We start from the raw sequence: 22620 nt of genomic DNA, 5'->3' as shown, positions 1-22620 counted from the left end.
GCCAGGGGGGTTGCGGAGGCGCGCGCGTGTGCCCACGGGGGGGGGGTGTCTCCCGCGCCAAAACGGCCATGAGGAAAAGCTGGACAGTCGCTGCCCTGGTCGAGGGAGTTGGGGGTGGGGTACGAAGATGCCCCCTGAGAATCACCTCAGCCATTCGGGTGCCGCGGTTCGTTGCCTTCTTAAGCGCAAAAGTAGCGCAGACCCCGAAAGTCCCCTGAGCGAGGCTCCGGCTCTGGGTCGAGCTTGCCCCGCCGCAGCTCAGCATGCATGCGGACGAAAGGTGTGTTTGTGTGTAACCGTGAACACGGGGGAAAGCGCCTTTGAGCACGTGCAGAGTAAGCGCAGCCCGGGAGGTACTTGGTTTCCACGTCAAAGGGTGGTGCGCGCGCTTTCCAAGTAGGCTCAAAAGCGGCGGAAACGATCCTGGACTATTTTGGCGTTTTGGCACCTCAGGGTTTACAGAAAAAGTAAAGTAAGCAATGGGAGTCCTTGCAAGTGCGCACGGAGAATAAAGTCGGGCTAGTATACTAGCAGCTCCTATTTAGCCCTGAGAGCATCACTTTTTATTGTTATTTATTGATGAGTAAAGCAGTTTCACAGAGCCCAGATTTTGAACTTTTTTTGCTTGCTTTTGTAATAGGCAGCAATTCAGTAGATGCACTTGCTGAACTTGTACATGTCATTCACTATCAAAGTCACTGGCCCTGACGGAATTGGAGATACTCTGTTCTTCTGTGCAAAGTTCATTTTTTTAAATGGGAAGGGGGGACTGTAGAGATGGAGCTGTTGCTTTGCCCCAGGTTCAGTCTCTGGAATTACAGTTTTAAAAATAATCTGATAATGGGGGAAACGTATGCTTGAGACCATGGAGACTCACTACCTTTCATACAAGACAATACAGATGGACAAATAGTTTGAACTGGCCTCTTATGTCTGTATTTAGCAAATGCAGCTGTCTCTCTTGTACTTCACACAATAATAGGCTAATCTTCCCATGCATATATGGCCACTCACATACAGAAATAAGACCCCATGCTGCACCTAAAAAATTGATGATACAAAACATGCAGCTTCACAAATGTGTGCTTGTATGCACTAAACTTGTTTTCAACCTGAACAATAAACGAGTGGGCAGTCTGCTTTTTGTTGAGAGTCACATTCCCTCAGAGGAATCAGTCAGGGACTATATGCCAGTGCTGAGCAGAGCCAGAGCTGCATGGTGGGGGATTAAAGATCTGGCCCACCTAGCCAAAAAAGGTTCACCCATGATTTGTTTTTTGAAACTGATGCTGCACGTTTCACATAGGTCCATACCAAAAACTGAATTTGCAACATACTGTATACTTAAATCTTATGGATTCATTGCACTTTAGATCTTCACTCATAGGGAATCATACTTTGTTCCACCATAGCTACTCTTCACACGTAAGTTTAATAACTATAGTGGGATCTGAAGAGCTACTTCAGGGAATGCTATGGCTTTATTTTTCTTTCAGGAGCAAATATTAGAAACCGTTTTTGAAAGTCCTTTAATTGTGCTATGTTGCAAGTGGGGTTTCAGTCCTTGGCTCCTTTGGATCTTGCCCTATACATTTTAAGACTCCTAGGCAAAATAGATTATAATAAATTGTTCCAAATTTCTAGCATTAAGCTTATAGTATACTATGGCAGCATACAATCAAAAATTGTTTAGTTGCTTGGAATAACACAGAATTCACTTGTTTAGTAAAAAAAGGGGGTAATGGTAAGAGGAGGGGAGCAAGAACAAATTTTCCAGATACTTACTGAGAGCTGATACAGATAAATTTTTAAGTGAGAACTGTAAGCAAACTGCATTACTCCGCCACCTGCAACTCCTGAAGATAAGGCTGAAGGTTAAAATTTCTACAGCTAATTATAATCTCATTACACTTCCCCTTTGTCCATATAGATTAATAGTCACTAAAATAGAACCATACAGAAATTAAGCATAGTGAATATGATACAGTGAGAAATGGAACTATGACACTACACTCTTAATCTCAGGGTTGTGGGTTTGAGCCCCATGTTGCATTGCAGGGGGTTGGACTGGATGGCCCTGGGGGTCCCTTCCAACTCTACAATTCAATGATATTACCAGTTTAACATGCAGCTAGGTTGTTATTTTTCTCAATTTGGATAAAAGCTGGTTTGGGTGGAAATACATAAAAATGTGATATTTCATAAGAAATTCTTATAATAATATTGGACAGATGTGGATACCAGGAAAGGTCCTGTGGACAGTTAGAAAAGAATGCAGTGATTACTAAGATTCAGTATGAATTTTTCAAAAACAAGTCATGCCCGACAAATTTCTCTCTCTCTCTCTCTCTCTCTCTCTCTTTCTCTTTTGATAGAGCTACAAGCCTGGTGGATCAGCGGAATAGTGCAGACCTGGTGTATCTTGATTTCAGTAAGGCTTTTGACAAAGTCCCACATGTGAGGAAACTGGTAACATGTGGGCTGGATGAGGTAACTGAAAGTTGGATTTGTAGCTGGTTGACTGACCGAACCCAAAGAGTGCTTGTTAATGATTCCTCGTCGTCCTGGAAAAAAGTGAAAAGTGAGGTGTCCTGGGCCCATTGTTCAACATCTTTACAAATGACTTGGATTTAGGTATTGAAGGGATGCTCATCAAATTTGCAGATGACACCAAACTGGGAGGGGTAGCCAACGCGACAGAAGACAGAATTGAGATTCAAAATGACCTATCAAATTGGAGAACTGGGCCCAAAGTGAAACTAGCAGAATGAAATTCATTAAGGATAAATGTAAGGTTCTACACTTAGGCAAGAAGAACCAGCTGCACCAATATAATACGGGGGACACCTGCCTTGCCAGTAGTACATGTGAAAAGAATCTAGGGATCTACTGACTACAAACTTAACATGAGTCAACAGTGTGATGCAGCAGCAAATAAGTTAATGCTGTTTCAGCCTGCAGCAACAAGTATACTGTCCCGATCAATGGAAGTAATAGTACCACTCTATTTTGCCTTGGTTAGACCACACCTGGGGATTGGATAGGAAGTACTGGAGCTTCCCTGATGGAACAAAGCTTAGATTGAACTACCAAGCTTTCTCCAGTTCCATTGTAGGGACACAACACTCATTGCTAAAGAAAAGTCAATCTAAACATGGTCTTGGGGCATGTGTAGAGTTCCAGTTGAACTGAGCTTCTGAGCATCATCTTTCCAAGCCCTACCTGGAGATGGCAGGGCTTTTAACCTGGGGCTTTCTGCATGTAAAACATGCTAGTATTGGAGCAGAGGCTATTATTAAATAAACCACTTGCTCTACAAACCATTGGCCCACGGCTAGAATGAAATCTTTTAATTGTGTGATGATTAATTGTACGGATATGCCAAATAATGTAGAATGTCACCCGCATATACTGCATCCTTTATTCTCAAATGAGAAGTGTCCTTCATGCTTTGCAGTTGGCTAAATGCCAGCTGCAGCAGAGAGGCTCCCTGAAAAACAGTGTTATAATATATATAAAGGGCACCCTTGTCTTTGCTAGCAGACAAACCCTTAGTTAATTAATGGCTCTGCTTGTATGGATGCATGGTTTCTGAGCTTCCTTTGGTTCTAACAAAGTCTTTGTTTACGAAATGTGCTTATTAAAACGAGTTAATATGTTATTCTACTGGCTGCAGCAACATAACGTTAATTTTATCTTTGTAGAACTATTTCTGCATAACTGCCCCCCAACAAAAAAACCCCCCAGGATCAGGGCCATGCTACAAGGCAATAGGTTTTTAACCCAGGTGTGGGATATGTGACCCTACAAATGCTACTCCAACTTCCATCAGCCTCATCAAGCATGGCCAAAGGTCAGGAATTATTCAAATTGTGGTCCAATAACACCCAGCCATGGTGCCCCAACTCCTGCATAACCATTTATCCCCACACCCTAACTGTTGTTTATTCATTCAGTCATTCCAGGATGGATGTTTACAATCATGCTATTTCAAATGCTGTTTGCAACCACTAAGACTCAGGCAGAAGTGTATATTGCCGCATGCCACCCCAATCTCTGAGCGGTGTGAGATCCCAGGGGGTTCCAGGTTGCTTTCCCAGAGTTTGGTTTCCTTGGAGTGAAGGAGACAGTGGAGGCTGTGTTGTCTTGATGATATATGGTTTATTTGCACATCTGTACAACGGGAACCTAAGATGGAGTGGCTCACAACATTAACACCTTCTGGACCTCTCGTGGAGGAGGCACACGAAGAAGGATCTCAAGGAGCTCAAGGTCCAGACAGGTTCGTATGGAAAGAAGTGGACCTTTGAGGTCCTGAGCCGTTTAAGCATTTAAAAGTCAAAATCAGCACTTTGAATTTGGCCCGGAAACTACCTGGAAGCCAGTGCAGTTGGGTCAGGATCTGTGTAATAATGTTCAAACCGTCTTGTCGTGGTTATTATAGTTCTGGGAGGGGAATAGGGTCTCCTGAGAACTCTCAGCACCAACAAATCACAACTCCCACAATTCGTTGGAGGAAGCCCATGCTGTTTAAAGTGGCATGACACTGCTTTAAAAGATGAGTTGGATGCATTTGTGTATTTCATATACTGTCTTCACTTTGTTCCTCAGGAACACAGTGTGTGTTTATGTTCTTTTGAGAGAGTCCTTTTAAGGATCTTTTTAATAGTATTGGACAAAGTGTTCACTGTTGAATGTACATCATTAATCTAATCTTTCTGACAGATCAGGTCCTAACACTTTAGCGAAAACCAGCCTGCCACACCATATATTAAAAGCACTCCTGTGTCACTTAACAGTCATAGCTTTCACCAAAGAATTATGGGAACTATGGTTTGGTAAGGGTGCTGAAAGTTATTAGGAGACCGCCCCCCTCACAGAGCTACAGTTCCCAGCACAGTTAATAAACTGCAGTCCCCATAATTCTTTAGGAGAATCAGGACTGTTAAAGTGCTTTAAATTTATTATATGGATATGATTGAGTCACTAATATCCTTTTAGTTGCACATAGGCAGGATTATTTTCCTCCATCTTAAGCACTAGATAAAATATTACAGCTCAGTGGTACTTTAATAGCTAGAAGATCATTAAAGATGATCCTTTTAGATTCCAATCCTATAACACTTACCTGGGAGTAAGTCCCACTAGACTCAATGGGAATGACGTTGTTATAAATTCTACTCATATTGATCTATGACAGAACTCCAACGTATAGTTAGCAGAGTAAAAACTTGAAACATGTTGCAAGACTCCCCCCAAAATAGACCAGAGGCAACTATATTTCATATACCAGAATTTACTATTGCTGCTGAAGGTAAATGAGCATAATGGTCACAAATCCAATACATTCAGGATTGGCACTGTCCATAATAAATCAATTTGCAGCAGAATTAACCTAAACTTACAAGAACTTAACAATAAGATTAAAACCTTAACACTATAAGTGTACTATGTACAGAACACCACACTATTATTATAGTCAGCATGACCTTGAGTGAAAGAGATAACAGATGCAGTCCAAACCAGCTGTTCGGCTTCTCCGAAGGAATAACCCAAACATCAGGAACCTTCTGCCTGTTTTTTAGGCAAAATAGAGAATTCCTTGTCAGTTAGTGTGGCGTTTGTCCATTCTTTGGGGATACATTTGTATTGGGGGAGAGAAGGGGTTACTAGGTTGACCAATAAGAAAGCCTGAAGGTGGAGCCTACCTGATTTTGAGGCTCAGCCTAGAGGTTTTGACAGTTCAGTTGGTTCTTTTGGGGGGGAGAGATAGAGGAGTCAGGGTGAGTTAGAGACAGGGACAAGACTGAGAGGGAATAGAGTGATAGCGTTTCAAATATATTTTAAAACTTGTTTGTGTTTGAAATAAACTTTAATCTTCATTGTTAACTCTACCTGACTGAGACTCAATACATCACCAGGGAACCCTGAGTTTTTTCCACAAAATTGGTGGCAGCGGAAGAATAAAGTAGTGGTGTACAGGTCAATAGTCTGTGAAACGACTGGGGGCTCTGTACGAACTCCACAGTTAGAAACCTCCGTCTTGCACTAGTTGTATCACACAGAGAAGCTTCCAGAACCCTCTTGAATCAATTAGAATAGGAAAGAGCTCTCTACACATCAGATCAATACTTTCTTCACCAAAAAAATGCAAACTGACAGACACTTCTAAAATCAGAAATAACTTTTCTTCACAGTCATACAGCATTTGAATTCTTCATTCACATAAAATAATAAATTATATCCCTTATACATGTATGCAATAATCAACAACAAAGAGAGATGGGCAAAAGGTACACATTAATAAGATGTTTCTCCACTAAACTGATATTCCGCACAGGACAGAATTGGAAACGACCGAAGAACAATAATACCTAGTACTGTATGTGTGTCAAGACTCAGTTGCTGAGGTCTTCTCATGGGACGATGTTAGCACTTGCCCCTGAGCCTCAGCTGACCTTTACCAGGGTCTGAGCCCTTAATGTTGCTGGCCTTGCCCTGCGGAACTCCTTGCAAACAGTAGTTCAGCAGGAGTCATCCCTGCTTCTTTTCAGATGCCTTCTAAAAAACTAATTCAGACACGCCTTTCATATCTGGAATTCTCTGCCAAATGGCTCCTATTGGTGTGTTTGATTTTTTAAAATTGTTTTCATTGTAATAGTGTGTTTTGAGTCTGTATACCACCTCAATATATTCTAGATGAAAGTGCAGTTTATAAATAAATAAATAAATAAATAAATAAATAAATGGATGCACAATCTGCATAGTATTATTTAGCTTTATAACAGGCTTATGATATAGAACCATCATAACACAGTGACCTGAATGGTGCCTGCTATGGGAGCTTATCACTAAAATCTCACTGCTGACTAAGCTACAGCATAGTCTTTTCATTATGTAAACCACTCTGGAACAAATTTTAATGAAGGGTGAAATATAAATATTTCAAACAAACAAAGAAATCTGTGTAATAGTTTACAGGCTGATTGCAGAGCAACATACCAGGCCATTTCTCAAAATTGGCATGGTTGCAATGAAAATCCGTATTATTCATTTGCTGCATGCCCATATGATTTATTCCATGTGTTTTCAACCCAAAATAGAATTTAGGTTCATACTCCTCATAGATGAACAATTAATCTGGCCATGCATACTAGAGCAACCAGAAGATTATCCATGTTGATGCACAGATAATCTTCTGATTGCTGTAAAGCATGCATAGCAAGATTAGTTTTTAGCCTATGAGGAGTAGCACAAGGCGAACTAACAGAAAGGTCAGAGCTAACGTCTGTTGTCTTACGAATGGAGTGGGCAGCCTGTGGCCCAATAAGTTCATGTGGACCTTGGTGGTGGAATTTTATGTGGCCCTCATTCAGATCTTTGGCAAGAGCAATCTGTCCCTCTCCATATAGCTTGCAGGAGGTAGAAAAAAGAAAAAGATATGAGATAGAAGGGAGTGCCATAAAGTGTGTGACTGTACACACTTTTTGGCTCTGACCCTGCCTACCACAGACTTCAGCCCTGCACACAGCTCCCAATGTATCCTCCCCCCCCCTCCCGGCAAGGAAATGCACATACTCTGTAAGTGTCACAGGAAAAAAATAGACATCTCGTGGGAGAGCATGGCAGCCATTTTGTGTGCCATGAGATCTCACATGATTTCACACCAAGATCCTGTCCAGAAAAACAACAACACTTCCACCCCCAAAAAGCACATTTTTTCTGGGTGGCACCCCAAAGAGGGCATTTTCGGTTGCTGTGTGAACACGGCGGTGAAAAAGGGCATCTTTTGGGCTCCGTGATCTCATGCAGGTCGTGTGACTCGTGAGGGAGCACAGGCAGCAAGACACGCTTCCTGGTTTGGGGGTTCAAGATGTTGGAGGGTATGAATGCAATCCTAGAGAAACAGAAAGTTACTAGCCCCAGTGTTAGAACATAGAAAGATAACAGTCTGGTGTAACTAGTTACATATTATTATTATTTTGCAGTCGAACAGTCTCACTTCATCCTATCAGCACACCATAAACCATTCTGTTCATTCTGATAGCTAATAAAACCAGCCTTCAGGGAAGACATGTAATATTAATTTAATGGGCTTTTGTTTTATTTTTAAAGCAGGAAACATTATTATAAGTTTTTCAAATCCAATTTTTCATTAAAAAAAAAATCTTTAGTAGTCCGTGGCAAAAAAATAAATGTGATAATGATAATAAGGTCCTGTGAAGTTGTTAGGAGATCCCTGTTCCCCTCACAGAGTTACAGTTATTTGGAAGAAGAATTGATTGTTAAAACACTCTGTAGACCAAACTTGACAAGCTATAGTTCCCAGGATTATTCGGGGGAAGCCATGTTTGCTGAAGTGGTATCACAGGGCTTCATGCTACTTACACGTAGCACATGCCTTTCCTGTACCACTAGATGGCTCTTTCCAACCATAACTTTAAATTGTATAGCGAAATACATTTATAGTCATCATTATACACATATAAGTCATGGTGCTCAGCCCATAGTACCGCACCTCACACAATCAACGCGGCTTCATGGGTCGTTCCAAATGCTGACAATTATCCACCTAGAACATCTTATTCATTCTGTAGGATTTGTACAACAGCCAATAGCACCATGGAGTTTTAACCTTCAGAGCCTGGGGGTTGGAGGAAGCTAGTTATGACTTATGTAAGGCCTACAAAGCTTGTGAGCCATAAAGCAGAATGCAGTTCTTTGGCCATATATAAGCTGGGTCCACTCAGTGTTCTGTGTTTGTGGTCTGTCTGGGATTGTAAGAACTGGGAAATTGCAGTCAAACACAATTAAGTGTAAGGGCGTGAAGGGGTTAAGACCAGAGAGGTTTGTTTCTAGACTCAGGTGATCATGCCCCCTTACCTCTGTGAGGGAGGATGTGATTCTGTTTCTCTTCCTTTGTCTCACTCTCTTCTCAGCATGTAACCCACCAGAACAGACTCAAAGTTCAGACAGCATGTTTGAAACTATATTGTGAATTTTGCACCCAAGAGTAATCTACCTGGCTTCTCCTTGCTGCTGTGTGGGGCAACACATGAACCACACCTTTGAATTTAGTGAGTAAATATTTTAAACTTACTTAACAGTGTGTGGTCTGTTCATTGCTAGAGAGGGAGAGGGTGGGGCAAGTGCTTTAAGACAGAGTAAACAGGCTATGCAAAAAGGTTGAACAACCTATATTCCAGGCTATGCTGCAGGTTAACTCTGAAAGTGTTTTCAACTCTGCTGGGGGTTCTCTCCAGCTGGAGAGTGTTCTAAACCCCATGTTTTAAATCTAGGTGCTCAGCTGATTCTGTGGGTCAGATCTATTTTCCAATTCCACAAAAACGGGGGGATTGTCAAGCACTCCCGAGGCTTGACCTTTGTTTGAATCGCAAGGTAGTGGTACTTCCTTTTGTGATGGCCCCTGAAGAACATGATTTGGCTTGCTACCTCTGTTTGTGGCCTTCTGTAGCCTCCCTGCTTTTATCTTGGTTTGGTCGTTGTGGTTTAGTTGTGTTTTGAGTCTTTGTGAGCCCATGGACCAAAGCACGCCAGGTTTGGCCATACATTCCATCTATTGGTAAAAGAAGGCATTGTACTTCATATTAGTATTATGCCACATCCTAACTATGTATTTAAAGCACCTCCGGAAGGATCAAGGCTTCAAGGCAAGAACTCCAGCAAGTGAATGACAAAGAGAGAGTTAGCTGGGAATCCAACTCAAAGAGCCACTAGGAACCACACAGAAGAGAAATGAAAACCCTATTACTGTGATCAAAGAACAGGGAAGTAGAAGTCAAAGGGGACCCAGCCCCTCTTCCTTTGACAGTCTGTGTTTCAGGGGATGAGACTTGTAGCTTTCACAATAAGCTTTATTACCTCCCCGTTCCCCACAATTTGTGCACTAGGTTCAACAAGCTAGCTGGTGAACTTCATTTGGTTCAATGAGTCACGAGCCTAGATTAAGGGTTGCCCACAATGCGGGAGTCATATTTGGGCATCCTGATTGTTGCTTTAGTTTTGCGATTGCTACGGGAATTATTTAGTATGATTCTTGAGAGACTTTTGTGTGTTTTGCATGAGCCAGTAGGAGCTCTCATGGCAGGCATTTTAGCTTGACCATAAATTCAGACTGCGTGATATTTAAGACTAAGTATGGTAAAAAAGAAAAATGGAACAATAATAGAGGATTAGCACAGATTACGTGGCAACGACAGAATTCCCTGCTATGAAAATCAATCCATTATTTGGCACCCACAAAATGCACTGCAAATGCCCAGTACCCCAGCAGGAGTGTCCAATATGTCGATTCTGCTGCTGTTCTGAAAAACAGTGTCTTCTCAGTTTTTTAATTAAAGAGTCTGATCTGTGCCAACCAGAGATAGAAGGATTGCCAGCAACATCCAGTCTGTTCGGTGGGTGGGGTGGGGAATGGTGGCATGAAGGGAATTGCCATGCTATTTCAAGTCTTGGAAAACAGAATTTACAAGCAGGTACTGGAGAACGTGCATGAATGTGCTTTGACGGTTTGGATTGATAGTGCACACTCTTTGGTTATTGTTTCCTAGATTATAAACTAAGTTTTGAACTGATAAAAAAACTATAGGCAACAGTGCTGTGTGCCTCAAGAGAGCTACCTGCATGGTAAATCGGGGCAGGGAGCGGAATTTATGCCGAGCATCCCGATTCAACTCTTTTGCTGCAATGCATCTACATGTAGAGATCTGCAAGTGGTGCATGGCTGGCAGGCACTCTGAATGGGTTTTCCTCCACCATAGTGCAACATTTTGTCATGACTGATAGCCACTTGTTGGCTTACTTTCCGCTCACTTTTGTGAAAAGCTTTCTCCAGTATTTTTTAGACAATGTGCTTTTCAATCATTATGATATTTTGCTGCATTTTTATGATGTAAGCCAGGCATAGGCAAACTCGGCCCTCCAGATGTTTTGGGACTACAACTCCCATCATCCCTGACCACTGGTCCTGTTAGCTAGGGATGATGGGAGTTGTAGTCCCAAAACACCTGGAGGGCTGAGTTTGCCTATACCCGATGTAAGCTACTTTGAGCTGCATTATACGGTCAAACCATTGGTTCACCAGGCTGTGTACTGTCAACAGTGACGGGTAGTGGTTTCAGAAAGCATCTTTCCTAGTCCTTACCTGGAGATGCCAGGGATGCTGCATGCAGGTGATGCCAGTTTCAATTCCCAGTATATCTCGGTAAGGCAGTGAGTGATCTAGAGAGCTGCTGCTGGTCAGTGTTGACAGTGCTAGGCAGACCAGTGGTCTGACTCAGCAGAAAGCAGCTTCACAGGCTGCTTTTTTGAGTTTATGCATGTATATGTTAAAGAAGCAGCACACTTATTGTTAAAATAATACTTTTGTTTGCCTCATTTGCAAACCCTCAGACTCTGAATATATTTTAACAGGCTAATTCTGAAAATGTAACATTTTCTTCTGCTCACTCTTAATTAGGAAAATGGTGTATAAGGCAGATGGCGGAAATCTTGCCAGTGAACAAACCCAGAATCCTTTCCACCACATGCCACCATTCACTGCTTTAACACATTTCTCTGCCAGAAAAAACATTCCGAGTTCCACCCCCCATAGAATTTAGCATTTGCTATTTATGTCATATGCATGTCTAAATCTATTATTGCCTGCAAGGAGAAATTCTGTAAAAGTATGTTTGGAATTACATGTTTGATGATCTGCCAATAACATTGCATTTTTCTGTTATTATTTTAAGCATACAGGTCTGTTTTTGCTTTGTACGAAAACAATGGCTTGGATCGCAAGATGAATTAACTTAGGCCACAACCCTAGCACCACTTACCTGGAAGTAAGCCCCAAGTAAATTTAATAGGACTTGCTGCTGAGTAAACATGGTTGAAATTGCACCGTAAGGCTGCAATTGAGCTGGGAGCCAGACTCGTAGAACTCAATGGGACTTGCTTCTGAGGAGACATGTATGGGATTGTGTGGATAAGGAGCTTTGTGGAAGGAAAACTTTCTGTTACTTCCTCTCCCCTGCAGCCACCCAGCCCCTAACTCCACCACCCACAAAAGGCTCTCCAGAGGTTTAGGGAGCCTTCCTGAACATCTGGGGATGGACCTAAGATGACTCACAGGTAAGTAGTGCATTGACAGCCGTGTCCCTTCTAAGGTTATACAATAACCTTATAATTATACAATAGTAATAATTTGGGATGCTTTGCAACAATCTTCATGTGTTGCCTATCGGTGAGTTCTGCTGTTTTCTGCGCATGTAATTGGGAAAAGATTAGTAGTGTTCCAGTATCGTCTTTCAGAACTCCTTCCACTTTGGCAAGTGCTGTGAAGCTGCAATTACTACTGTTAAATTCAATTTAGTTATAGACGTCAACACCAGATTGGGTTTTTGCAAAATCCGGCAAAACACCCTTCCCTGCTCCCACAAAAACTACAATAGTCTTATTGAAAGTCCTGCTGATTTTGAAAGTCCTTATTGAAAGTCCTTCACATTTTTGTCAGTTGCTTCACCTGAAGAGGAACCTCCATATTTGCTTCATATTTATATTTCAGGCAATAAAAGACTCCTGCACTGCGGGGGGTTGGACTAGATGACCCCGCAGGACCCCTTTCACTCTGCAGTTCTGTGATTCCATATGGTGACCACAAGGAAGTAAGTATATTGATCCCCTGTCTTACTCAAAATTCATAAATCTGATCAAAACTCTTTTGACTTCCTATGAAATTCCTTTAAATCCATTTGCCTGAGGAGAAACTACCCAATTCAGCTTTGAACTTCACTTTAGGTGATGTGGGTTTTTTGGCAATTCTCACGCTAGGTTTGCAAACACCCGCTTACGTGAGCTTCTGTGCGAAGAATAATCGCCAGGGTCTACAAGGGACAGACGTAGGGATATTTAAGGAAGCAAAATTGTTGTGAGCTAATCGGCATGTATGGCAGAGCTTTCCAAACTGTGTGTCGCAACACGTTAGTGTGTCAGCTGCAGTGTGTAGGTGTGTTGCATTAACACTCCCTGAGCTCCTCCCGGGGCTGGAAAAGGTTAGTTTAACCTCTGGTTTGCTAGTAAAATGAATTACAGTGTCGCAAAAGTAGCAGGTCCATGGATTGGCTTTCAAAAAAAGGGCATTTGCAGTACCTCGCTAATTAAGAACCACTATAATAAGCTAAAAGAACACACACAAGATACAGCCTGTGATTTTGATTCGGTATTTTTTTTTTAATAATAATAATAAATTGTGCCAGCGGAAGCTTTCGAAAGGCAAATGATAAATAAATAACAGTTAAACTGAGTTCCTGAGGAAGAACCTACCACATGAAAGAATGTCAGATAGTTGTAAATATATATAAAAAAACATGGCATTATTATATAAAAAGTAGTAATACTGAAATCTTTCATAAACTGCCACAACACAAGCACTGCATACCTCAGAACACTCCTTTCATACAAATGTAAACAAATACACAATCATTTTGTTTAGTTTAGCCTGATGGATTTACAGGTGCTGTTGCTTTAGATATCTAGACAATGGGTAGGATATGATAGGCTAAAATGTTAAGGAAGAATATTTGGAATAACATGGGAGTGGGGGAAATGCAGCTTCAGATTCAAAAGCTTAACATAAAAAGCAAGAACACAGTGGAATATTGCCCTCAAATGTTATTGCAATGAATTATTTTAAAATAGGACTGTTAAACTAATCTGATTTAGATATATATAATATAAATGAAGATATTTATGGCTTACTTATTTTTAGTATTCCATTATCATTTTGAATAATCCTTATGTTAACATAACTAATAAAATGCATCATTTTAAACAATTTTAAGAAAATATTTTAACGTACGCTTGCATTTTGATAGAGATGCAGGGTTAGTATAGTCCATCATAGATATATAACAATATAACAGACCAGGTATAATCGGGGCCTGCATTTGGGAACGTCACTTAAGACAACTAAGGCTGCTGCCCCAAATATATTCATTTCTGTGTATACATGGTTAGAATAGGCCTATTTAAATAGGAAAGAAGAGTTCACAATTCCTGGCAGCTCTGGAAGTGCCAGCCATTGTTGCCTCAATGTGATGTTGATAAAGGACTGCACGCTTTCATCATGTAAGCCATTTCTGGTCCTCCAAGTGATCACAGAGAAGCAGCTAGAGAGGCCAATGTGTATCTATGGTTTCGGGGATTGCTATATATACTGTAGATCGGTTTTCCACCATAAGATATAGCCGCAACAAAGAAAATGATGCACCTGGGGAGGGTCTACATCTCAATGGCAAAATATATGTTTTGCATGTATATAGTTCCACGTTAAATCCCCAGCGCCTCCCAGTGAAATGGTCTCAGGTTAACTGGGCTTGGAAGAATTCTGCCTGAGAGACTGTCTGCCAGAGGAGACGAAACTGGCTAGGGTGTTGAGGAAACAACTTGGTATAAAGGCAGCTCCATAGATTCAACATATCCCAGAAAGAAAGGCATTGTCACTGAATTACCTTTAACATTACTGCTCTGAAGAGTCCTATCAGTTTTAAGGATAAGGAAGTAAGGCCCACCAATCAAATTTAAGGCACAAAGAATTCTCCTCTATATATTTCCCCCCATATAGACACTTAATGATAAGATAAATGAATACTATATGGCAAGTTTCAAACAACTGAACACTGCATACCATGTGGTAGGTGAGTGGGCCATCAAACAGTTAGATTTTGGCCACAAATTTATTTCCAAAGCAACTGTTTTGCTAGTTACCCATCTTTGGGAGGAATTTTAAGAAACAAGATAATCAACTGCTACTAACCTCTCTCTCTCTCTCTTCCCCTGTACACACCACCAACCCCTAACCTGAATTAGAGCTTTGTAATTTGTTTATACAGAACACACAGTCATAATAAAGAGTCAAAACCATCCACACAATAATCAGCACACAAGTCCCAAGGGTCGCTGAGATCCTCAGTACAAGTACACGCACAGGACCTGCCTGTGAATGGCAAGAAATAGGTCATTTCAAAACAGAAGAAACAACATAATCACAGCTCCATGCAACATTCTACACAAATCCAGTCACTGAAACCACTCTTCGATTACCACTTGCTCACACTTTGATTACACTAAATTAAAATAAAAAAGGGAAATAAAGCAGCTTCAAAAATGATGTCAGGATACTGAAAGTTCATATAGATTATTATGGTGTGAATAAAAATGGCACTGGTAAATGTAGGACAGCAGACTTTTTCTTCTCTTATTAAAACATTATTGCACAGAGACCGTTAATCACACGTTCTTCAGTCTTACTTATTTTCCTAAAAATGTGACATAAGTGCGATGGACATTTTTTTTAAAAAAAGAATGTAGAAAAGAACAGCAGCATGATTTGTCTGAATTAATCCCTATAATTTAGTAGGATAAACAGAACCCTGCTATAAACAAAAATAAGTGCTCTCTGCTCACTTGAAAATAAAATAAAACAGCACAACACTGTGGAAGCTTGTAAATGCTCAGAGTGGGCAACGCTGACCCAGAAGGAAAACTTGGCTTAAGAACACGCCTGTCCGTGGAAATCGATGCTGAAAATCTGGATTTCAAGTGCACTCATTAACATAGCTATTTACAGTCCTAAATAGCCTAAACTCAAAACCAGCTTGCATTTAGGACCCGGTCTGCAAGTCTTTCTAACTGCAGGCTCAGACGGAAGTTATGGATAAATGGGTTAATTTTGTAGAACTCTGTACAATACTTTACACATATACGGGTTGACAGGCTCCTGCCTGATCCAGCCCATCTTTGCTTTCTGTATCAGAATTCTCTGACTGGCTCACTTCTATTCCAGAAGGCTTCGGGTATCTGAACGGGTATCCATTGTCGTCAAAGAACCTTCGGAAAGTGAACTCATAGAAGGCATGTTCCGTGTGTTTGCCGCTGGAGGAAGTCTGCGGGTCCCATGCCCTGGTGCTGTCCTCACTAGCGTCATCCCAAGGGCCTTCTTCCTCAACGGGATCAAAATTCGAGGTGTCCATTGGATGGCTGATCTTTGGGACGTAGGGAGCTGCCTGCCTGCGGATATCCGTGGAGAAGTCCATGGAGTCAAAGAAAGGGTGAACCTTGAGGTCGTCTGCTCCATTTCTCCCGAGCCTCTCTTCGGCAGCACAGCACAGTTTTGTGATAAGGTCACTTGCTTCGGGGCTCAGCTTGATCTGGGACGGGATGTGCAGTGTGTTCTCCCAATTTATCACCTGAAGAGAAGTGAATATAGATGGTTAGCATCCAGTAGCATTCCTCCTGAAAGGCAAGCCTTCTAGACATAAAACAGGACAGAAGTTAGGCTATCCTGGTCCAGATAGAGGCACAACTGGGCCACCAGTTGAAGCTACACGCCACTGAGGCCACCTGAGCCTCACTCCAGAAGTATCCTCAAGCTACAAAACGTGTTCTGAGGTAAATTCCCCAAAGATTCCACCCACCCCCTCAAGAACTCTTAAATCACTGATATCTACATATGGATACCACTTGGTTAGATGCTAAAGAGTGACAATACGAAGTAGCTAATTATTTAACAAATTCATTTAATTTAGAAGGAAATGTGATCAATGTTATTTACAGAGAAGCCTAAAATGAACTTATATTAGAAATACAATCTAATCATTCTAGTAATGATTTTTAGTACTGGCTCTGTTAGGAATTTTGGATATCTATGGCTTTTTTTATAGTATTACTGTTGTCCTATAGATTTGATTTTATGACTGATAAAGGGCCTTTCCATCCATGGCAAATTCCTTCAAACTGTATCATCGGTCAGCTTCAGATTGTCAATATTTTTCAGGCGGCATTCTAGAGCATACTAGAAGTTTAGTTTTGTGCAATTAAAGTGGGTTAAATTGCTCTGTTGCCTGGCACAACAAATCCGCTAAAAAACACACACCCCAGACTTTTTGCAATTAGGAAAATGGTGGTAAAATGTATGGACAAGATAACTGCTATGCAAGTAACTCCGGTTGAATGCTCATTGCCATGTAACCTCTTTGTAGAACATCCTCCACCAATCTGCCCAACCTGTTCCTGGTTGCCCTGCTAGCCAGGACATGTTTGCCAATTCCAGAGGAAGAGGAGAGTGGCACTGTGCTGTTCTGTGTTTCAAAACTGCTTAATACCAGACTGAACCGGTATAGAGTAAGTCAGTAAAGCCATACCTGAGTGGGAGATAGGGAGGCTTCCGAAATGTTCGACAACCAAGATAGGGAGGGAGTAATGTTGTGGGCATCTATCCAACTCAAAAGCCAGTGGAGTGAAGGCAAACCACTGCGTTTACGGCACTGAAGCAACCTCTCCAGGGCGCCAGCCTGGGCAGTGTGGAGGTCCTGGGATGCCCCTCTCTCAGCCTCGCTGGCGTGGTCCAAAGGAAAGCAGAGCAATACTTTTGGCACCAGTTTGGCTGCAGGAGTTGCTGGAAGGAGGCATACAAGGAGCCATCCAACCGTCACTCCAGATTTGTACTGTTTGTATAATAGTGTATTACCCTAGGTGGAGGTGGGTGAATGAATTGGTTGAAGTTGTGCTTAATGCTGCTAGATTATTTTTGGTAAGCTGGAAGTTCTCTTTGTGAAAAACGTTTCATTAGGGATTAGCTGTGTTATCTTCTAGGGTTGGTGTAGGGATGCCTGAGAAGAAGAGGAGGAGGAGGAGGAGTTGTTTAGATTTGATATCCTGCTTTATCACTCCCCTTCAGGAGTCTCAAAGTGGCTAACATTCTCCTTTCCCTTCCTCCCCCAGAACAAACACTCTGTGAGGTGAGTGGGGCTGAGAGACTTCAGAGAAGTGTGACTAGCCCAAGGTCACCCAGCAGCTGCATGTGGAGGAGCGGAGACGCGAACCCGGTTCCCCAGATTACGTGACTACCGCTCTTAACCACTACACCACACTGGCTCACACCACACCACACATACGAGGTCTGTATGTAGAAGATTGCTAAGGGTATATTTCAGTTATTTTGTTCAGCTGCCAACTATGCTGAGCATGAAGAGTTGTATTTCTCTGATTTTTATTAGTAATATCTTTTAAATCAAGTGCAAAGTACATGTTTAAAGCAGCATGAAGTTAACCTGTAACGTTTTGGTTTTGATACTCTGGAATGTTCTACTTGATGTCTTTAAAATAGGTTTAAGATTTTTGTTGACGTATAAACTGGTACAGAAAGGATTTAAATAAATCAAATGCACAATAAAGACTGGGCACATTCTAACCTCCCGGAAAGCTTTGTGCAAGCAAATCAGGACGAATGCATGCTTATTGCATGCAATAAACATGCTTATTGTCTAGAGCAGCCCATGGCCTCATTTTGTACAAAAGATAATTAGTACTAGATGGGCCATTGGCTCGATCCAGCAGGCTCATCTCATGTTGTGGACAGCTCAGTCAGGAAAGCATGAGACTCTTGATCTCAGGATCACGGGTTTGAGCCCCATGTGGAGCAAAATATTTCTGCATTGCAGGAGGCAGGAGTAGAAGACCTTTGTGGTCCCTTCCAACTCTGTGATTCTACGATTCTATATAAAGGCCTTTGCTTACGTCAGGCCTCCCCAAACTTGGCCCTCCAGGTGTTTTGGGACTACAATTCTCATCATCCCTGACCCCTGGTCCTGTTAGCTAGGGATGATGGGAGTTGTAGTCCCGAAACATCTGGAGGGCCGAGTTTGGGGAGGCCTGGCTTAGGTGTTCATTCCGTGTTGTTTTTAAACCTATCCTTGGTTGTTATATTATTTTTAAATTTAGTTTTAGATGATTTTGAGGATACGTCTGTAAACTGCCCTATATATATATATATATATATATATATATATATATATATATATATATATATATAATACAGTGGTGCCCCGCAAGACGAAATTAATTCGTTCCGCAATTTTTGTCGTCTAGCGAATTTTTCGTCTTGCGAAGCACGAAATCCCATAGGAATGCATTGAAAATCAATTAATGCGTTCCTATGGTCAAAAAAAGTCCAAACAAAGCCAAATTTGGTACAACAACAGTTTATTAACTGCTCTTTAAAGCCACACATACTGTAAAGAGCAGTTCAAAAATTGAAGGGAAAATAAATTAACTTTATAAACAAAACATGTCTTTGTTTTTAGACAAAGAAAACAAAGTCGCGAGACATTTTCGTCTTGCGAAGCAAGCCCATAGGGGAAATTCGTCTTGCGAGGCAAATCGAAAACGGAAAAACCTTTCGTCTAGCGAGTTTTTTGTCTTGCGAGGCATTCGTCTTGCGAGGTACCACTGTATTCACAAATAAATAATGACACCCATGCCTTACCCAAATTGGATTGATTTATTATTTGAAGAAAATTGAGAAAAAGGGGGGGACCCCCACAGAGCTACACCATTAATTTTTAAGAATATTAACTGGGAGTGAATTTACCTTCAGCTGGGTTTCTGTGGGAGAGGCAGCCAGAAACGGAGGCTGCCCAACCAACATCTCAAAGAGAATCACACCAACACTCCACCAGTCACATAGCTGAGTGTATCCTGAAAGGCAATCAGGAAAACAATGTGTTATCTGCTGTGTTTTCAAAGACGCAAGTCAGATTTTATTTTCAATTTTATCAATAACCTCGCCACTTATAGGTTCGTAACTTCATCTGAGAAGAATGAACTGTGGCCAAAAACCTAAACTATTGAAAAATCTGCTTTATGTGCCTTGTGATGGCTGACCTTGATCCTGCCTCTGAAAGCAAAGTGCATATTCAAAAGTGCTCAAGAGTATTTTATTCACTGCACTATGAAGATTATAGCAAGCCTCAGAGAATATGGAATTCTGTACTGAGATGCCTGAACTTTTTGTATAAAACGTATATACAGTCAAACCTTGGTTGTCGAACGTAATCCGTTCTGGAAGCTTCCGAAATGTTCGACAACCAAGGCATGGCTGCAGGAGTTCCTACATTCAAACGGAAGCCGAGTTGGACATTTGGCTTCCGAAAAAAACGTTAGAAAACCGAAGCATTTGCTTCCGGGTTTTTGTCGTCCGGGAGCCAAAATGTTCCAAAACGGAGGCGTTCAAGATCCAAGGTTTGACTGCACTGCAGTATAGAATACTAAGCGCTTGTGATGAAGGGTGAGCTAGAAACATGTGAAACAAATAAACCACCTACCTTTACGAAGGAGAACTTCAGGTGCAATATAATTGGGTGTTCCAACTAATGAATGGGCCAAACACCTCTGATGTTGCTTTTTAGCTCTCTGCTCCAAAGTCTTCAACCTGTCTCCACATCTGCAGTTGGACACATCATCCCAAAGGTCACTTGGCTCCATGCTGTCCTGCCTGATGTGGCTCCCTTTCAACAGATGGGAAAAGAAAATAGGAAATTACATGGAAAGATCAACAAAAGCTCTCCCAAGAAACAAAACAAGCGCGATTTTTTCAGATGTTTTTCTCTGAACTGCAAGCTTTGCAATTAAATTTGGGTTGCAATTTTTGTTTGCATTTCATCCCTTCCCCTAACATGTGGCATCTTAGAAATGAATAGTGTGTTTAAAAAAGGTTCAGGAGACAAAAGGTAGCTGCTTACTCAAAGATAAAAATGTTTGTGGCTCTGGGGACTCAGAAGCAGCCGCAAACGGTGACTACATTCACCTCTGAGTTGTCAGTATTTTTCTTCAATTAAAGCAGACTATAGCGCTCTGTTGCCCTGCTGCAACAAATCCCCTTAAAACAACAACGAACTAGACTCTTTGCAATTTAAAAAGTAACAGGGAAACGTCGTGAAAAGTGTAAGATGAACATCTGAAAAACAGGAAAACCACCAACCAAGTAAATCAGGATGAATGCTCATTGCCATTTAACTTCCTCACAAACAAACTGGAATGAATGCTCAATAGAGACTGGACAATGTTGTATTCCATGTAGCACCAAGTCACTGGTTCTGTCAGCGCAGGATTTTCTCCTTGTGCAACGAAACCTTTCCTCTCCTCTCTCCATGGCCCCCAATTCTGTTCTGCTGGCTCAACATTTCAGTGCAGGTTTTGCAGGGTAGGACAAGTGCGAGGGAAGGAGGCGGTGGGCGGGAAAATCCCATTGTGCTAGCAGTATTATTTGAACTGATGGGAACATTTAGCTGAATGCCTTCTGTATTCTAAGATGAATGCCCAATGAACAGGTTGTCTGGAGGAGCCCTATATGCTATGTGGCTCATATGTCTATTGTGCATTTATTAAAAACACCTGTGTTTGTAAATAGGCTGGCGTCGGCTACTGCTACCATCTCTCTGATTTTACACAGTCACACCTTGGCCCCCTCATCTCCATCCAAAAATCTGCCACCAGAGTCATTCACTTTTTTCTCTTTCTGCTCCTGGTCCAGTACAAATTCCTTGTCTTCCCCTTTAAAGCTCTCCTTAGCCTTGCCTGCCCTTATCTCTGCTCTTATATCCCCCATGCATCCCTTGCCCATGACCGTCACTCCTCCAGCCTCTGCTCTGTCTCCCTTATTGCCCCTTATCTTTGGAGCTGCCTCTTAGGACAAATGGGTGACATCACCTCTCTCACATTCTTCAAACACCTCCTCAGCCCCCACCTTTCTCATGTTTTTTTTTAATGTGTTTATTGTATTTTTGAGTTTGTGCTATAAGCCACTCTGGGGATTTTTTCTGAAGGGGAGGATATATACATATGCTGAAGTCATAGTAACAACAACTCTGGCACATTTCGATGTTGTTTCCTTGCCCCCAAGCCCAGTACCTTTCTGGTAATATTTCGAGTTGTGCGTCCACCTGAATCCAGTGCAGAGGCCAAAGTCGGTCAGTTTGATGTGTCCATCGAGATCAATCAGAATGTTATCAGGCTTGATGTCTCTATGGATAAAGCCCATTTTGTGCACGCTCTCTATGGCCAGCGTGAGTTCAGCAATGTAAAAGCGAGCTAGCTTTTCTGGAAAGACTTCCATCCGGATGAGCAGGCTCATCATGTCTCCGCCGGGGATGTAGTCCATCACAAAATACAGGTTCTCCTTGTCCTGGAAGGAGTAGTAGAGCTTAACCACCCACTCATTGTCTGCCTCTGCAAGGATATCCCTTTCGGCCTTGACGTGGGCAACTTGGTTACGGTTCAGCACGTCTTTCTTCCTCAGGGTTTTCATGGCATACAGGGCGTGGGTGTCCACTTTGCAGGCAAGGCAGACTTCCCCAAAAGCACCGATACCCAGAGTCTTGATTTTTACAAACATGGATTTGTCCATTTTGGCTCTCTTCAGCCTGTTGTAGTTGGACTCCTTTTGGTAGAGAATTTTCCTCATCTGCTCTTGTTCTGTTTCACAAAGGCCAGCCTGGGTTAAGATTATGAGATGGGGAGAGAAAAATCAAGGGAGTCAGGATCATCACACACACACAAAATTGCCAGAAAAGTTGTACAATCACATCAGTTACGAAAAATGTGGAACAAAAGCTCAGTCTGTTTTTGTTCCATCTCACCCTCTAAATATTTAAAAGCAGTACATGCAGGTTGCATTCATTCTATTACTTTGTTATTTTCAGTTCATGCTTCTAAGGTTAAAATCTGGCTCAAAAATAATCACCGCAACTATCTAATTCCTCATTGCATTTCACTAGCCCA

At 41.8% G+C, this 22620-nt stretch overlaps 1 protein-coding gene and 2 long non-coding RNA genes across 10 annotated transcripts in view; 2 read left to right on the top strand and 1 right to left on the bottom strand.

Moving 5' to 3' along the window:
- The first annotated feature begins 24 nt into the window (after positions 1 to 24).
- Positions 25 to 15981, top strand: LOC310704935. Of its 6 annotated transcripts, XR_014525086.1 has the most exons (7): positions 25 to 280; positions 2376 to 2469; positions 3705 to 3853; positions 8940 to 9077; positions 11754 to 11846; positions 12569 to 12668; positions 15848 to 15981. It is a non-coding gene; the product is annotated as an uncharacterized lncRNA (long non-coding RNA). The 6 variants fall into 6 exon arrangements; XR_014525085.1 differs by lacking the exon at positions 8940 to 9077; XR_014525088.1 differs by lacking the exon at positions 3705 to 3853 and having other exon boundaries at positions 51 to 280.
- Positions 13213 to 22620, bottom strand: part of LATS2 (large tumor suppressor kinase 2) — a 55472-nt gene continuing 46064 nt past the window's right edge. For both annotated transcript variants that reach the window (XM_083498872.1, XM_083498873.1), the window contains exons 5-8: positions 21751 to 22333; positions 20166 to 20348; positions 19433 to 19539; positions 13213 to 16250 (exon numbers count right to left, since the gene is read on the bottom strand). In XM_083498872.1, coding sequence (XP_083354998.1) covers positions 15756 to 16250; positions 19433 to 19539; positions 20166 to 20348; positions 21751 to 22333 — 1368 coding nt within the window. In that variant the 3' untranslated portion in view covers positions 13213 to 15755. The remainder of the gene's footprint in view (positions 16251 to 19432; positions 19540 to 20165; positions 20349 to 21750; positions 22334 to 22620) is intronic.
- LOC310704942 lies at positions 17749 to 21247 on the top strand. Of its 2 annotated transcripts, none has more exons than XR_014525103.1 (2): positions 17749 to 17960; positions 20250 to 21247. It is a non-coding gene; the product is annotated as an uncharacterized lncRNA (long non-coding RNA). The 2 variants fall into 2 exon arrangements; XR_014525104.1 differs by having other exon boundaries at positions 17749 to 17985.

The sequence above is a fragment of the Podarcis liolepis genome (assembly GCF_965112155.1).
Source record: "Podarcis liolepis genome assembly, chromosome: 4".
Classification (NCBI taxonomy): domain Eukaryota; kingdom Metazoa; phylum Chordata; class Lepidosauria; order Squamata; family Lacertidae; genus Podarcis; species Podarcis liolepis.
This window is presented reverse-complemented; position numbering and strand designations above follow the sequence as displayed.